The 17,024-nt window shown below is 32.4% G+C and overlaps 1 protein-coding gene across 1 annotated transcript; it reads left to right on the forward strand.

Annotated features, from left to right (window-relative positions):
* Positions 1-8,083: 8,083 nt before the first annotated feature.
* LOC25492791 (auxin transporter-like protein 5) lies at positions 8,084-12,296 on the forward strand. Its single transcript, NM_001425028.1, has 8 exons — positions 8,084-8,472; positions 8,570-8,755; positions 8,946-9,058; positions 9,307-9,490; positions 9,625-9,722; positions 10,842-11,049; positions 11,123-11,380; positions 11,743-12,296. The coding sequence occupies exons 1-8, from the start codon at positions 8,308-8,310 to the stop codon at positions 12,001-12,003; spliced, it is 1,473 nt and encodes a 490-aa protein (NP_001411957.1). The 5' UTR covers positions 8,084-8,307; the 3' UTR covers positions 12,004-12,296.
* The last annotated feature ends 4,728 nt before the right edge of the window (positions 12,297-17,024 follow it).

Raw genomic sequence — 17,024 nt, forward strand, 5'->3', positions numbered from 1 at the left:
CCGTTACGTATCAGAGCACCTAAGACACACGTGAGAGAATCCACTCACGACCGCAACTATTCTTGGTTACCTGCAAGTTACCCTATTGTAAGGGCAACATTTCCAAGCAGAAGGGGTGAGATTTCACAAACAATAATAATCAGCATATAACTCATCAAATGCATTTAACAACATAGACATCATCAATTGATCATAATAATCTTCATATAATATCTTACTAACAACTCATGGATAGACGACAACTTATCAACAACGACAATGCAACATCTAAGACTTCAACTTGACTATGCAACTACATTTTCTTAATCATGCATGTGGTACCAACCAGGGCATCAAGCCCTCAACATAAAGAGCATAAATACACTCACAGGGCATCAAGCCCTCAACATAAGAGCAAAAGCTCACAGGGGATCAAGCCCTCAACGTAAGGAGCAAAGGCTCACAGGGCATCAAGCCCTCAAATCAATGAGTATGCATGGACTCAACAACTTACAACTTGGACAACATCAACAACTTATATGACTCCAATACTTTGGAATAACATCTTACAACTTTGTAACTTAGACCAACACTTGCAACTTAATTAATATTCAACAACAACAGAGGCATCACATAAACAGCTCACAGCATAACAACGTCAATAAATAAACAATAACAACTTCAACATCATACATATTCCACATAATGCATATATAATTGTATCACATTACTAACAACATTAATCATCTTAATTTCAGACTCTCTGAACAACATTAATATTATAAACAACTTCGTTTCTACCCCAAGGACCAACTCATAACTCTTTGTGCGACAAAGATTGCAAGAACCCTAAACAAGGTTGTCTGTCACTGTGCAGCTCGCGAGGCGAGCCATTCTACTCGCTATGGCGAGTTCAGGAGAAAGGCTACTCGCCTTGGCGAGCTAGAAACTGGGTGCTCTCGGGAACTTGACCTTTTTCACCCCAAAATTCCATTTTTAACTTCCATATGTCCAATTTAAATCTAAAAACTTGTCTAATCATTCCTAAACAGGTTAAGGCACTCAAAACCATCTAAAACTTGACCTCCAACATTAATTCACAAAATCATGTTTCACTCACTGGGCAACTCGCTATGGCGAGCAACAATTTCTACTCGCTAGGCGAGCGATGAACTTCATCACTCGCGAGGCGAGACTAGCTGCTCGCTGGGGCGAGCGATGAATGTCATCTCGGACAGAATGCAGATTTTCTCTAAAAATCACCCAATCTCATGTTTCTAACCTTAAAACTGATTCCAATTATCCTCATATGGATTATCTAAGGTCTGTACACAATTTCTACATTAATTTAACAGTTTTCCATCATCTAATCATCAATTCATCACTTTTAACCCTAATTCCCAAATTCTAAAACTACAATCTACAACCATGTTAAATTCATTTTCAGAATCACATACTCAGAATTATTGAAGGTTAGTCCCACCCTTACCTTAGGATAATCGATTGGCAGCCTCTCTTCTTGGTTCTTCTCTTCTCTTGTTTTCTCCCTTTTTCTCCAAAACTTGTTTCACGTAAAAACTATTCTGACCTATTTTCTCCTATTTATTTCCTCAACCCTCTTTATCTTATTTCCACTTATTCCACTAAACTCTCTAAATTCTCAAAACTGCCCCTCATCTCAATATTATTTTATTTTCAAATTTTATTCTATTAAATAATAAAATAAAACCACTTAATAAAATAACAACACATCACATAATCATTTAAATCACATAAATCATATAAATATACTCTAAACTCAATAAAATAATCAAATAATTAAATAGGGCATTACAGTTGCTATATCTATCTGATTGTTGGTTGTATTAGATACTTGATCCACATCTTTGTTTTTGTTGATTTTGACAAAGGGTCCAAATTCACTACATAATTAAATAATTAATTTTAAAAAAAAAATGTAAAAATAACCAAGTTTTTTTTTAAACAAACTAAGTTCTATCTATTTCCACTATTTCCTTCTCAATCTATTGAAAATAATAGATATAATAATGTAAAGCAAGCCTGCAGCAACCATACGTATTTATGGGAATCAGCTAGGGGCCACTTCCTTTTTGTTAATTCAAAACTATTGTATCAACAGCGTTATAGTCTTATACTAATGTGATCTGAACTATGAAGATCTTTTGTTTTCATGTCTGGTGATTCAATATGCTTTTTAATATGAATACTATTTTCCTTCAGCCATAAACAGCACATCATCAATTATGAAATAATATCGAAGGACTATGCCTTCGGCTGTACATTCAATTAAATTGCAAAATCTATCAATTATCAAAGACAAAGTAGTTGGCAAATATACCAGAATATTTATTCGATCTTCACAGTGCAAAAGAAGGCACTAAAGTGAAGCAAAAGTTATTGTTTGATGATAGGATTCTTTTGGACACAAGGGAGGTCCCAGCATGGAGGCAATAAAGATATGATGACATGATGGTGTTTGTGGAAAAATTACTTCGTACAATTATCATGCATATGCAAAGTGTAAACATAGACATGCATTTTATTGAAGTTTTATTTGAATCCTATATTGTCGAGATTTCCAAACTGTTGGATGTATATATGTGTCTGGGGCTCTGAGCACTTTCATCGTTTGGGCTAACTTTTGAGAACAGGATCTCAGCCCATTTAACATAGTTATCAGAGCCGGATTAAGGATGACAATATGAGAATTGGATCCGAAATTTTCAGATTGTCGAATATATATATATATATATATATGTACATCCTTTGAGCTATATGTTTTTGAGAAAAATTCGAACTCCTTTAATACATCAATGGATCTATCTATGCTTATAAGGTTGACTACCATTGTAGAAGAGAATTAGTCAAACACTAATGGTGTTTTTGTGTAATGCTATTACTAAGGACCCACATTATGAAATTGAATTTTAAGTCAATGCATAGTTGCTATCCCATTCCATAGCATGCCTACCAAAAAGCCAAAAGTGCTAATGTCAATATAGGAAGAGGGAGACACACAAAAATTAACACAGCAAGAAAGGAGATATGAAATTATGGATGGCAAAAAGTATGAGTATGGACCTGTGTTAAGAGTTTTAATCATTTGTAGTGCATGATCATGTATAGAACAAAGATAAAGTAAGCAATCCTTCATCCTTGTCAATTTTTCTCATCCTTAAAAATATAGTTTCAAGATTTCATTACAATTTTATAGTTCTAGCTTAACCTACATGCTTAAAATTAATTTGGAGTGGATTTTATAGATGATTATGTTATGATCACATTTTGCACTAATATAAGTAAATTGAATGGTTAGCATCAACACAGTTCTTTCCACCCTTTAACTAAATTGAGCAAGAATGTTGAAAAATCATTGCTCTTTATAGGTTTGACTTCCAAAAATCTCTATCAGTTTCACAACTTTAGCAGGCATAATAGATATTGTTAGTTGTTTGTTGTTCCGACAAATACAAAGCAAACAATTAAATCTTGAAATCTTGTTTCTGTTTCAAGATATATAAATTGAGATTGAACAATGTAACTTTTCATTCATGGTCCCCTACCTTAATTTAGGAATGTAATTAGTACAAAAACAATTTGTAACAAAAATCATTCAAAAGGTCACTACTCACTAGTATTTGACACCACAATTCGTCATATATGACGCATGAAATTCAAGCGTAAACATGAAGCAAAATTTACACAACAAAAATATAAAACTCATGTTATTGGAAATGGGCTAGAAAAGAGTACTCATTATTGAATCAGAAAATAGAATTACTATGAACATCATTTTGCTTCGAAATTGTTACAAAACGTGCACAACATACTGAAAATGCTAATTATGTAGATACCCACGTTAACAAACCAATTCATCTGACAATAGTGGTCAATATTAATCTTAGTTGATCCAACATTGGAAACATAACAAGGACATTCCCCTACACCAGTAATACTAATACATCATCAATACCTTGTATGAATGGAGAACAAACAAGGATGCTTATTATGCTAAGACTATATTTGAAACAAACTAGAATGTATGCTCCAATAAATGGAGGTGTGGTCAAGGAGACATAGGTCACAGAGAATGTTTCTGGTCCCATATGCTTGAAATTGTGACAACACAAGAAGTGGAATGTGGGCGTCTCCAACATTCTTCATGAATAATTGAATGTTTTTACTGCCCAAAAAAACAATATTCTTTTTGGACCCTAAGTCATAGTTCTCTTTATTTTTATTTTTAAAAAAATCCCCAACTTATAGACTTGGATTCTATGAAATACAAATATTACGTGATTACATTAGATAAATCTATGTTATTCACTTATGATTAGACGATTTATATGACACAATCTTGATCATTGATTTAGAATCATACAACTTAAAAATGTAAGTGCGTAAAGCAGTTACAAGAAGGAATATATTTTCCCCAACTTATGTATGATAAGCAGCACCACCACTAGGTAAATGATTTTCTTATCTTAATTCATAAAAAAGACAAACTCATCATGGTTTATCATCATGAAGGGAAGGAGAATAATCAGTTGGCTCTTTAGCCCACTCATTTAAATTTTAAAGAAGACAAAAATGAAAGCTAGTAAAACTTTGGACCACTGTCAGATTAATATTTCAAGACATTGAAAACGAGGGGTGAAAAAATGAACCATTTTACCCACCTATGAAAAATGTGATGTATTCCTAACTTTTAATGGCTCAAATTTGCTCAATAAATATATGACACAACTGAAAAATGTTGGCTTTATTTGTTTGTTTTATTTGAGCGAACAAAAGAATAAAATTGTGGTAGAAGTTAAATTTGGAGGAGTAAAAAACCGAGAGAATCTACAAGATTAAAATAACATACATAGAACATATATTAATATATTTTTTTTTCAAGGAGACATTGGAGAATATTAGTGTACCAATGAAAATGATGATAAATATTAACTATTTATAGGTGCAGCTGGGTAGGGGCACATGATCTAACATTTCTACCAATGTTGTCCTAGTATATAGTTTAATATAATCCCCTATGCAATTATATAACTACTATATTATTATATCTACATATGGAAATGCAAGTAAAAAAAAAAAGGCATGTGAAGTAAGGAGTTTAAATTGGGGTATGAGCATGGTGGAAGGGATTCTCGAGTGTAGAAAGAGTTGGCCATGTGATAAAAGCAGCTTTTTTTCGACTTGCAAAGCGACCACGCCCGTTTGGCTGCAATCATGTGGTCTACTATGTTATTATTTCATACACTTAATTCATTTTTCATCCTTTTATTCTCTCATATGTCATGAAGCACGGACACTCATCAGATTAGGTGTGTCTCGGTGTCAGACACGTGTCGTGAACAACACTTGACATGACACCGACACTTGTAATTACACTGAATTATATGATTATTTTAAAATTATTAACAGTATCGGCGTATCAAGTGAGTGTCTGGTGTCCGTGTCCGTATCTATAATTCATAGCTCCTATGTTTACCTTGTTCTCATAAATAAAATAAAATAAAAAAAAACTTACTTTGATGTGCCGTGTTATCTATCCGTTCTGTTTTCCACATTCCAATAATTAAAGGATGAAATATGTGCCATAAGATTTTTCATATCAAGACAAAGTTGTGGAAATGTAAAATTATCAACTAAGCAAGCATGCTAGATTCAACTTTGGCAAATGTAATAAAACTATTCAAATTGAAGCGTCAAATAGTTACGGAGGTGAACATTGAATATTGGTGCTAGCGATTAAAGACAAATTGATTAATAATAAACTATGCATGCAGTGTGTCCATTGATATTTATCTGATCCTACAGACACCAATTAAATAGTAGTCACAAAATGGCAAATGCAGCAAAATACAGAGAACATTGCAAATTGAAATTATCATGAGCTTGGGACGCGAGAGGCCCGCTCGTGCGGACAAGCCATCACGCTTCTAAGTATTGTTGCTAGTTGTTGTTACTAGTAGAATATTATGTCATTTCAGAGCCTTTTACCCTAACAAATAAATACATGCTTAGTACTCAGGCAGGTTAGTTATATGGTGCACAAACGAATTTGATGTTAAACCATGCACAAGTTTATTAAGTGAGATATGATATGTAACTTATTAATTCAAAAGTGAAAACAAACTTGTTTATTTATAACATAAGAGAAATGTTATTTTACATTTCCATTATAGAATCAACCCTCATTACCAAAACCAGACCAACTCGTTAGCATTAAGATTTTATTTGGATTGATGGAATAAGGTGGATTATCTTTATTGAAACTCGCTCAAGTTTTTTTAAGGGGAATGCTAAGGAATGTTAAATGGACGTTTTTTAAGGATCTTAGATGATACAACTTCTATTTCTGTTAAAAGAGAAAATTAATGTTTTAGATTCATTTAATAAATGATGTGTGTGATCTTGTTTCAGACTGTCCTAAAGCCCAATCCAGCTCCACTCGGGTCCGACCCGAGTTCACTAAGATGACAAATCCATACGATGGACACACCCTAAAATCCACTAGATTACGGTGCAGGCTGATGGTTACACACGATGTCCAAGGGTTGACCACGCTCACGCTAGTCGAAAGCAGCTCCCTAGGGTCCAGGGTTACCCATGTCCGTACCAACATGTACGATTTTCAGGATAAGGTTTGCCAGCCAAGCCCTACCTAACCCATGTATATACCTAAACCCTAGCCTTGGGTAAGATATGACACTTTTTACCCACAACTTGTGACCTCTCCTCTTGAACCCTACACTGATTTGGGCGTTGGAGCACGTGCAAGTACACAATCCCCCCGTCTCACCGGGGCCTGACGATCAACACCAACAAATTCATCTCCTCACTACAACCTAAAAGATCCAGGGCGACGACGGACAAACTGATGGATCAACCCAAACAAAATACAAATCCAAGCAGTTCAACCATCCTCTTTGGTCCAACCGGATCATATATATATATTAGAAGATAGATACATCATTTGTTGAATGAATTTAAAAAGTGAAATTTATCTTATAATAAATATTGAATGATATAAGTTTTTATGAAAGATTGTGTATTTAATGCATTTTTTTAGCAAGTGTATTTAATACGTTGAAAATTAAAATATTTAACTTTTTAAGGAATAATTTCTTGATTTGTACTCCCTCCGTCCCAAATTGTATGTTGCTTTGGAAAAAAAATTTGTCCCAAATTATATGTCGTTTTACAATACCAATGAAATATTTATGTTACTTTTCCTATTATATCCTTAACTATTAATTACTCTCTCTTCTTTCAATTATTTCATTTATCTTTTCCATACTATTTATTAGGGATAATTTTGTAAAACAACTCATAATTTCTCTTCCCCACGCAGTATTAATTACATTTCTTAATACGTGTGAAATGGCCAAAACGGGAGCTTCTACACTGCAGTCAGGAAACTGACTTTTTTGAAAAAGTTAATTTTGATCTTAATGTTCGATTCATTTTTAAATTGTTGATTGTTGATTAATGATCAATAGTAATTCATCTAGTAATGTTAGCAACATCTTGGACTTACATGTACTATTTTATCGTTGACATCTTTAACATGCAAACATAGTTGATGATATTATGTGATAGTTTTAAGTGTTACACTTTCTGGGGTGTTACACTTAAAACAAGGTAGGATAAAATTAGATTAAGTGCAGTCTTGTTAATCCGATGAATTGATGATACTATGATGACTGAACTTTTGATGTCACTGTACAAACAGTGGAGTACTACTGACTACACTTTTGATGCTATAGTGTTGACTTCACCAGAAAAGTCATTCTCATGACTTCACCATAGAATTTTCCATCTTTGATATCGATGAGTATGTCAGGATCACGGTGATACGCCGTAACACCAAACACACTCAATTTAAAACATACAAGAGTCTAAGGTAAATTCCAAAAATTGTAATTACGAAAAGGGACTCCAAAACCAAGGGGATATCGTCAAAGCACCTCTAGAGAGTTATTTATTTATTGAAAAAGTGATTTTAATTTAATCTACTCGTTTCCCGAAACCGTTCTCTACAATACCTTTCATACCAGCCTTCGAGAACCACTTTTGTGTTCTGTCTAGTATATATATACCTCCACTCCAATACTCCTTTTACCAGTCTCAAACCTCTCTTCCCCACAACACTAACAAGTTATATTGAGAGTGTGAAATCTACTACCAATATAGAGAATAAGAACAAGTTTGGCACCACAAGGAAACAAGAGTTAAGACCTTATTAGAGTGTGGAAAGCAAGTTGAAGTGATATTACAGATATATATTTCTAGTAGATAATGGAAATGGCAAATGATAAAGTTGCTGAAACGGTAATAGTTGGGAACTATGTAGAAATGGAAAGTGAAGGAAAACCACCACAGGACATAAAGTCCAAGTTATCAAACTTCTTATGGCATGGTGGTTCTGCTTATGATGCTTGGTTTAGCTGTGCTTCCAACCAGGTTAGTTTCTCATCAATTAATGTGTTTTTATATATTGTTATATGGTTTTTCATTATGAGATTTAACATTATGTTACATTATATGATATGTGACTCAGGTGGCTCAAGTTCTGCTTACGTTACCATACTCATTTTCCCAGCTGGGAATGCTTTCTGGCATACTTTTTCAACTCTTCTATGGTATACTTGGTAGCTGGACTGCTTACCTCATTAGCATACTCTATGTTGAATACAGAACAAGAAAAGAAAGAGAAAAAGTTAATTTCAGAAGCCATGTTATTCAGGTAGCACTCATCTCCCTAATCAAGTACTCCATTAAATTTAATTGATATATATGTTCGGTGTCACGGTAAGTATATCAGAATCACGACAACTAGACGTAATTCTGATACATCTACCGTGATACCAAACATAAACTTTATCATCTTATATTATAGAGGGTTGGACAAATTAATTATGATTATTTATATGCAGTGGTTTGAGGTTCTTGACGGACTCCTAGGGAAACACTGGAGAAACGTGGGCTTGGGATTTAATTGCACATTTCTTCTGTTTGGATCTGTTATCCAACTTATAGCTTGTGCAAGGTATCTACTACCTACTCTGACTTCTTTCTCTAACTCTTTCTTGATTCTTCATTATTTACTACTTGTAGCTAGCTAGATAGATAAAACAATTCTCTGTTTTACTACTTATAATTTTTTATCTAAATTAAAATAAGCAATATCACATGCATCTCTTATAATGAATAAACTACTACCTGCAACACCAATATTTATTAGGGTGTGCATGAATATAAACATTGTTCTAATTAATTAATTTTGTCCATTTCCAGCAACATATATTACATAAATGATAATCTAGACAAGAGGACTTGGACTTACATTTTCGGAGCTTGTTGTGCCACCACTGTTTTTATTCCTTCATTTCACAACTATAGAATCTGGTCCTTTTTGGGTCTTGTTATGACCACTTACACTGCTTGGTATCTTACCATTGCCGCTGTCCTTCACGGTCAGGTAATTAATTTTAATTCATACGTAATAAATAAAAGTTTAATGGTAGTAGGTTGACGGTCTAAAATAATTAATTAATAGTTAATATTAATTAATTAATTATATGCTTTTGGTTTATATGTTGTTGTGGTGTATAGGTGGAAGGAGTTAAGCATTCGGGTCCAAATAAAATAATTCTATATTTTACAGGGGCCACAAACATTCTCTACACATTCGGGGGACATGCCGTTACTGTGTAAGACAATATCAGATATTTATATTCGTGTCCTTTACGTTTTCACATATACTCCCCATGTGTTTTTTATTTTCACCCCTCATGGTATTTCACTTGCCTTTGGACGTATCATTATAAACAAATGGAAATGTTAACGAGGGACACTTTTTAAGAATTATAAGTAGTAAGTATTTATGAAAATACATATTATTATAAAATTAGAAATCAAAATATTTGACTTTTTTAAAAGATAATTGCTTATTTTAGTATGTTTAAAGAGTACCTCGGATACACTCGTTAACAAGACTCATAAATAAACTCAGCAATAATTGGTTGAGCTTAATTAATTAGTTAAAGTAGTACAATACCAAATTGCAAAGCGAAATAACCATGCAACAGTTGGGGCTTAAAGTCATTTTGATTGTGACTCAACCTTAACTTCTCTAGACATAATCTGAACATAGATCTATAGTGACTTAACCTTAAGTCCTTAACTTCTTTAGACATAATCGGAACATGGATATATCTAATCACACGTCCTATAAAAAATTTCAAGTTTCTTGTACTTCAGTTCAATTATATAATAGATTTCCAAAAAATAACTAATTGAGAAATATATATTTTTTAACCCCAAAATACCCTTGGTAGGCGTGGGAGGCAAAAAGTGTCCCTTTTTCCTTAAAATCCATGAGTTTTCTTTTAGCATTTAGCTAGAAAGCCAAGGTTCTTTCTTTGAAATGGTTCTATCATGCTTTTATGCTTTTTTATTATGAAGAAGACCCTCATAGATTCAGGCATCCAGCTTTTTACAGTGAATAATGCTACATCTCGTTGAAAAGCAAACTTTGAGCCAAAAATATTCACATTCTCTTGTGCTATAATTTTAGAGCCCAAAAATGGTATTTTCATCAGCTCCTTTGTTCCAGATATTGCTTTATTAAAAGATTAAAATTAAAACAATTTTTGTCCAAATTTGGTTGATAATTAGTTATACAATAGAGACATTTGATATGTTAAAGTGCCTTTTTGGATTTTAAGGCAAAACATACATGGTTGTATAAGAGTTATTGCCCAAATGAAGAAATTAAATAAATTAATAATGAGATGATGATAAATAAATGTATTGGTTGGTTGGTACAGGGAAATAATGCATGCGATGTGGAAGCCACAAAAGTTCAAGGCCATATATTTACTGGCTACCCTTTATGTGCTGACACTGACAATTCCATCGGCCACAGCAGTTTATTGGGCATTTGGTGACATGCTTCTTAATCACTCAAATGCTTTTGCTCTTCTTCCAAAATCACCCTTTCGTGACATGGCTGTTATTTTAATGCTCATTCATCAGGTACCTAACCCTAGCTAGCAACACATTAATTATGTTATGTAACATGTTATTAATTGAAAATTATGAATTGCAGTTTATAACATTTGGGTTTGCATGCACACCATTATACTTTGTGTGGGAGAAAACAGTAGGGATGCATGAGTGCAAAAGTTTATGTAAACGTGCATTGGTGAGATTGCCAGTGGTCATTCCAATTTGGTTCTTAGCTATTATATTCCCTTTCTTTGGACCCATCAATTCCACCGTTGGATCTCTACTTGTTAGTTTCACCGTTTATATCATCCCAGCCCTTGCTCACATCTTCACCTTTAAATCATCCTCTGCTCGACAGGTATAATTATATTACATGCATACTTTATTTTGTTACATATTATTGTCACGTATAATTCATTTTTACATATAGTAGTAGCATAGTACAGTGTTAGAATTTATTCCATTTATTATTCTAAGTAAAGTAATTTGGCAACAGAAAGAATAGGTATATGGAAACGAAAACTGTGTTAGCGTATTGTCACCGTCTAGCAGACCAGACCAGACCCGAAACTTTCTCCAAAAAAATTCAATCCTTTTTACACTTTTTACTTACCACATTAATTTCTGCATTATTAATATCATAGTAGTTTAATTCATTTATCATCATAAGTGCACATTTTATTTTTATTATTGAATTGAACTGGTATGTGTGTGATGCAGAATGCTGTGGAACAACCTCCCAAGTTTGTTGGAAGATGGGTAGGAACATTTGTGATCAACGTATTTATAGTGGTGTGGGTCCTAATTGTGGGATTTGGATTTGGTGGGTGGGCCAGTATGGTGAATTTTGTACACCAAATTGACACATTTGGACTCTTCACAAAATGTTACCAATGTCCTCCACCAACACCTTCTGTTCCAACCATGCCACCTCACCAGATGAACGCCACCGCGCCTTCACCGCATCACCACCACCACTGATATATCAAGCATTGTATTGTACGATCTTGATGAGGCTTCGATGAATCGATTAATGGATGATGAGATGTATGTGTTCTACTTGCTATATGGAGAATGGTAAATTAGAAAAAGTACTTGATTTAGTCGCATCCTGCATTTTTATGTATTGGTTGTGTCATCAATTTATTATAAGCCATGTATTAATCCTTCTTCAATTTCTTTCTATTTATAGCTTTAAGGTAGTTGAGTTTTTTGTCATGGTTAATTTCACAAGAAGAGTATTGAAAAATAAAAACAAAAAAATGTTCATTAAATTGCACAGTATCTGGTTAAAAATATTTGCTATTTTATTATCTTACTAGTGACTTGCTATATTGCTCAAATGAAGCATTTTAGCCTATGTTTGGTTCCACATCCGTAAAATCAAAATTGAAATCTAGGTTGGTCAAACAGTGGTTGACCACGTCATACAACTCTTAACAAATGTTAAAATTGACCATGAATATGGCAAAATCACGATGACAGCATCGTGATATTGTTCAAGATATAAAATGTAACTTACGGTAGCTTTATGTGATTTTGTCAATCTCATCGTCAATCTAAACATATACTACTTAATTGGTTGTAAGTGAAAATTCATATTGCATTTGTAATGCGAACATAGACTCCCGCAAGTGGAAACCAAATTTCTAATGTGAAAAATAAAATCTTTTAAGTAGAATGAAGCAATAGTATAGAGGCAACAAATTATATCCTCTATCAGAATGTATTAAAGGACAGACACTTGGATCATAATATCCCATGATGCTCCAATATAGTTCTGGAACTCGGATTCAGTAGAATTATTATAATGGCAGATATTTGATATGAAAGTTTTATATTATCCAGTTATGTAGTAATACATCAATTCCATACACCTATTCCTACTATAATCCATCACTCTCTGCTGAAGTAATTATTGGTTGAATGAGAGAACAAGAATACGAAGAAGATATTCTGAACTTCACAGAAACGTATGAAGGTTTCTATAAATCATAACACAAAATTAAAGTGTAGTTTTTCAAAATAGAATCCTAATTTAGCCAGAACAAAAAGTTCCCAAAATTGTAGTGTGAATGTGATGATAAAAGCAAAAGAAATTCTAGTTTTCCATGTCCTCGGAAAAGCAAGACACAAAACTAAACTCATCAACCTTTTTTTTGTATACAACAAAAATGTGCTGGCTTGAAAATGATTAGAGATGAAATAAAGGTATAACATTCATCTACAAGAATATAGGGAATTATAGTTCCAGAGAGCATCTTTTTCTTTACAGCATATTTCCCAGACTTTTTCATTGATTCAAATAGCATCAGAAAACCAAATCAAATAACTTAGCCAAAAAATAATAAGGCTGTGGTAAAGGTAAAAAAAACTGTAGTAGTAATTGACACAACACATACATATGAAGAGTTGGGTGGGGAATCTAATTATTATCTCACTCCCTGAAAAGGGTAAAAGAATAAATAGTGACAATGCAATCTATGATCTATCTAAAATATTGGACAGACCTTTCATTCGAATTCTGAGACCTTATACTGTTATATTACACAACAGGCATGCAAAATGGGAAAGAAGGAACATAGTTAAAAGGAAAAGAACAAATAATTACAGCCATATAGTACAAAGATTTCAGACTTTACTATACTTTTTCAGTTCTCCTTTATTTGGTTTAACTTGCTTTCATTTTTTTCCCTTAAAGTGAAGAAAAGAATGCCATGCTATCAACTTTGGGGACATGTTCGTCATAGCTTAAACTACAGAACGGTTTTTGATTAACACAATTTATTCATTCATCAACGTCAACTTTGTCAAATTTTTTGATATTGAATTGAGTTGAGTAAGACAACTGAGGCATTCTTCTTGGAACTAGGAACATTGATTGAAGATAAATTATACGTCATTGTTCTACACTAAGCAAATTTCAATCTGGCTATCTTTTAGTAATTCTCAACTACATTCCTCTATATCCTTAGAGTTACAATGAATTTGATTTTTATGTAAAGGTGACTGTTCAAATAAAATAAAAAAATGTCACCACCACCGAATGGATTTAGTACATAGATATATATGTTAGTAATAAAGTTTATGTTTGATCGAGTTGATCAGAATTCTATAGTTGATTTGGATTAAAAGTTAGTTGAGATTATAGTGATTTGTCTTTAGATTCATTTATATGAAAATGAGTTGAATTATAAATTTGTTTGTAATAATCAATTTTAGAATTAAAAATTACAATTCTTAATTTTAAGTAGAATCAATTCTAACCCGCTTGAGTTGATCCGGTGATAGATTTGAAACTTTGGAGTGTATTTTTTTTTAAGGTCCAACATATTTTGAAGCCAAAAGAAAAATACAATATGAGATCTAACATTTTTTTTAAGGGAGGACTAAACATACTTAAAAAAAACATTTAACTCATTTTCAAAATATGGGACTCACATGAAATTTACTCAATAAAACGCGAGTGTTTCTAACACACCACATCCATACATGTTTCTATATATGTCATTTAACTAACGGTAAAGCTCAACATATAAAAATAAAGGGGGTTTTATATTATGAAAATCTGCTCAGTCATCAACTCGACAAGGTTTCAAGATTTTAGAATCTTTGAAATAACATGACTTGTTTTTCTAATTTTTATTTTTATTTTTGGTAGATAGATGAAATGGCAAAGCCATTATAAACTCACACACACAAGTGGAGTTACCGGGGTTCGAACCCCGGTCATGATATCCTGCCTAACAATTTTGGCATTTTGCCAGTTGAGCTAGGACTTCTGGATTAGATTGTATATGTATTGAATTAGATTGAACCAGACAACTTGGTCTCTAAAAATTTTCTAAAATAAGTTAAGACACTTATAAAAGGTAAAATAACACTTTTACAAAACACTGCTCATAATATATTGTACATAATTAAATTAAGGAAAAATATAGATGTCTAAAAAAGGTTAAATTTTAGTCTCCACAAAATTTCAATTTTTGTTTTTAGTCCCACTGAAAAAAATTCAGCAAGTTCTCCAAAATATTTTTTGTCACTATTTTTAAGTCAACTCATGTGTACCCTCCATTTTCTAAAATGAATTTTTACAAAGATGTTTAGAATATTATAGAAATCTCTTTAACAAAAATATAGAATTTTTAACAAAATACGAATTTTTAATCAATAAAAACTTAAAAACACATATTTAATTCATCCTTTGTAAATAAAATTAAAATTTTGCAAGAGATATTTCTATTATGTGTTTAACACAACTGGAAAAAAAATCAAAATTTCAAATGATACAATTAAGTTTACTCAAAAATTAATTGAGACAAAAAAACTATTATAGAAAACATTTGAAAAACTAAAATTTATTGAAATAATTTTGATAGCTAAAAATGAAATTTAGGATTTTTAGAGAGATCAAAAACTTATTTAACTCTAAAAAAATTTGACAAGATAAATTTGCATATAATAAAATTTAGCATTTTCTTTTCTCACCTTATTAATTTCTCACGCACCATATGAATTTTTACTTTTATAATCTTAAGAACGTAAATCCCTACAAAACACTTCAAAATACGTTAAACATTTCAAATTTTATAATCTTAATAGGGTGCATAAGAATAGAATAGGATTGGGAAAAGAAATTTCCTATAAATGCAATGAAACAAATGTGAACCCAACAAAAAACTTCCTACAAGAAAGGCCCACTTGACTTCGGGTCAAAACAGAAAGGCCTTGAAGTAAAGAAAAACCTATAAAAATAGCTTTCCCACATAAAAAACTGCTAAAAATCACCTAGAACCCCAACTCTAATTAATTACAGATCGGTCTTTCCAATGTTAGTTCACTATAGTTTGATCATTTGTCAACTGTAGTTGGCTCAGCTACACTTAAGTGTAGTTCTTGACAGAGCATCAACGAAATTCATGTAAGTTCGGATTATAATCTTGGAAGGTGAATTCGGTTTCTAGGAATATTGGTTAATTTTTGAGAGTTTAGCGTTGTTGATAAGGGAAAAATAAATGAGTAAGGGAAGAAGAAAAGAACACAGGACAATTTATAATGGTTTCCCTCTAAATCTTAAGGTCAATCCACTCACATCACATCCCGCGAAGGACTTTACCATGTAAAGAATCTTTGTTACAAAGCAACCTTAATCCCAAGGCCCCCTAACAATATTTCTTTACACACCAAGATAGCACCCCACTATCTTTACAACAAGAATCTTCACCAAACCTGTGATAAAATTCTTACAAACAAACAAGATAGCACACCACTTTCTTTTAAACCTCTAGATCTTTTTTAACACAATTTGCTATTTTAAGTAAAAATAAACATACTTGTAGTTACTTATGATGAGGTGGAAATTAATTTGCTTTCTTAGTTTTTTTATTACAAGGAAGGCTAAACACAAAGAAAGAGAAAAACTACACCAAAATCAAGGGCATGAACCCTCAATGGATTAGCCGGTACCAAATGACAAAACTAAGTTATGCAAACAACATCTAAGATTAGTTAAAGCATTTGTACACTATATTAACATCATGCACTGAATTACAAACATGTTTGACAACTAAAGCTACATCTGTATACAAGAAGCGGAGGAAGGAAGATCGTAACATGCTTGTATTGTGATTATAAATAGTCCTTCATTCTTTGCAGTTTTTCATTCCAGCTCATCTCTCTTTTTCATTCTTATTTTCCTTTTTCATTCTTTACAATTATGTTTTGTTGTATTTGTGGGGATATTACTATGATCAACATAAACTTTTGTATCATTTAGTAGACGTTTCAGAGTTTTTACAAGATTGAAATTATAAAATCTAAAATAGTAGAAAATGATGCAAATTATATAATTCGAAGGTAGAATTATAAATTGGAGAGGTCATGAGAGATGAGTAGGGTGAAAAAAGATATTCTTTGAAAGTTTCAAAATTTAAGTCTAAAATTTTCTTAAAATTCAGTATAACCCACGTGCTGACACGAATAGGAGTTTTCAAATTCAAACC

This window comes from Medicago truncatula, chromosome 4, assembly GCF_003473485.1.
Source record: "Medicago truncatula cultivar Jemalong A17 chromosome 4, MtrunA17r5.0-ANR, whole genome shotgun sequence".
Classification (NCBI taxonomy): domain Eukaryota; kingdom Viridiplantae; phylum Streptophyta; class Magnoliopsida; order Fabales; family Fabaceae; genus Medicago; species Medicago truncatula.

Bases quoted from the DNA above. Each gene is read 5' to 3' on its own strand.
- LOC25492791 (NM_001425028.1), top strand. From the start codon at position 8,308: ATGGAAATGGCAAATGATAAAGTTGCTGAAACGGTAATAGTTGGGAAC. The intron at 8,473-8,569 runs GTTAGTTTCTCA...TATGTGACTCAG, and splicing joins TTAGCTGTGCTTCCAACCAG to GTGGCTCAAGTTCTGCTTAC. The intron at 11,050-11,122 runs GTACCTAACCCT...TATGAATTGCAG, and splicing joins TTTTAATGCTCATTCATCAG to TTTATAACATTTGGGTTTGC.